Genomic DNA, 1,602 nt, shown 5'->3' with positions numbered 1-1,602 from the left:
AAGAAGAGTCTAAATGCATTGCAACCACGCGTAAGTCTCACTCTTGAACTTTTAGAGCAATCACGCAATAAAATTCATATGACTTGGAGTCAAGGATGCGATTAGTACAGGTCAAGATGAATCAGTGTGAAGAAAATTCCACTCGGAATGTAAAGTAACGGGAAACTCTCCTTGCAAGTGTCAGCGTCCATACTTAACTTCTTGCAAGTTTCCGCCGGTCACTGATGATGCAGCCATCACCCCTATATTTGTTCGACCTCGGCACGTGAATGAATTGCGACATTCTCTTTTGTAGTATCGTTTTCTAAGGACTAGATTCTCACTACCTCGTTAATATTTTGCATGCAATTGGTGAAGTGAAGGAAAGTTTGGACCATGAGAGCGCTCGGCGTTATCCGGCTCACCATGAGATGCTGGGTTTTCTTCTTTCTCTCCACCTTGCCTTGGACCGCTCTCTCGGAAGGTGGTGAGCGCGGGAGCGTCATGTGGCGCGGCGACTCTTTCGCCGTGGAGGACGCTTCCTCTTCTTTCCTGGCATCGCCCAGCGGCAACTTCTCGTGCGGATTCCGCCAGGTGGCCACGAACGCCTACACGTTCGTTATCTGGTTCACGGCCTCGGCCGACGCCACCGTTGCTTGGACGGCCAACCGCGACGCCCCTGTCAATGGTAGGGGCTCGCGAGCCGAGCTCCGGCGTGATGGGTCGCTGGTGCTGCAGGACTTGGACGGCCACGTCGTGTGGAACACCAACATCAGCACCACGAGCGCGGACCGCGCGGAGCTCCTCGACTCCGGCAACCTCGTGCTGTTCGACGAGTCCGGGCGCACGCTGTGGCAGAGCTTCGACTGGCCCACGGACACGCTCCTCCCGGGGCAGCCCATCACGCGGTACCGGCGGCTGGTGTCGGCGTCAGCCAGGGGCCTGCCATACTCCGGCTTCTACAGCTTCTACTTCGACAGCAACAATATCCTCAACCTCATGTACGACGGCCCGGAGATCAGCAGCAACTACTGGCCGAACCCCTTCAGCAAGTGGTGGGAAAACGGCCGGACGGCGTACAACAGCACGCGCTACGGCAGCCTAGACGTGCGTGGCCGCTTCTCCGCCAGCGACAATCTGCAGTTCGACGCCTCCGACATGGGCGCCCACGGCGTCATGCGGCGCCTCACGCTCGACTACGACGGGAACCTCCGCCTGTACAGCCTCGACGTCTCCGGCGCGGGAACGTGGCAAGTCACGTGGGCGGCCCTCTCAAATCCCTGCGACGTGCACGGGATCTGCGGCCGGTACGGACTGTGCACGCAGACGCAGGGGTTGGGCGGTGCCGGGGCGCCGGTGTGCTCGTGCCCGGAGGGGTTCGTCGTCGCCGAAGCCAGCGACTGGAGCAAGGGTTGCCGGCGCACATTCGACGTGCGGTGCGGCGAGGACGTCTACTTCGCCAAGATGCCAGGCGCGGACTACTCGGGCTTCGACCTCAACTACACCAAGGCCCTCACCTATCACGAGTGCCGCCAGATCTGCCTCGACGACTGCAACTGCGAGGCGTTCGGCTACAAGCACGGCGGCGGCGGCAAATGCTACACTAAGATCGCCCTCTGGAAC

At 59.8% G+C, this 1,602-nt stretch overlaps 1 protein-coding gene across 1 annotated transcript; it reads left to right on the top strand.

Moving 5' to 3' along the window:
- Positions 1-375: 375 nt before the first annotated feature.
- On the top strand, positions 376-1,590 carry LOC119345177 (putative receptor protein kinase ZmPK1; the record flags this gene model as incomplete). Its single annotated transcript, XM_037615358.1, has 1 exon — positions 376-1,590. A coding segment is annotated over exon 1 (1,215 nt), but the record flags the coding sequence as incomplete, so codon positions are not given.
- Positions 1,591-1,602: the final 12 nt, after the last annotated feature.

Source organism: Triticum dicoccoides, unplaced genomic scaffold (assembly GCF_002162155.2).
Source record: "Triticum dicoccoides isolate Atlit2015 ecotype Zavitan unplaced genomic scaffold, WEW_v2.0 scaffold211975, whole genome shotgun sequence".
Classification (NCBI taxonomy): Eukaryota; Viridiplantae; Streptophyta; class Magnoliopsida; order Poales; family Poaceae; genus Triticum; species Triticum dicoccoides.
This window is presented reverse-complemented; position numbering and strand designations above follow the sequence as displayed.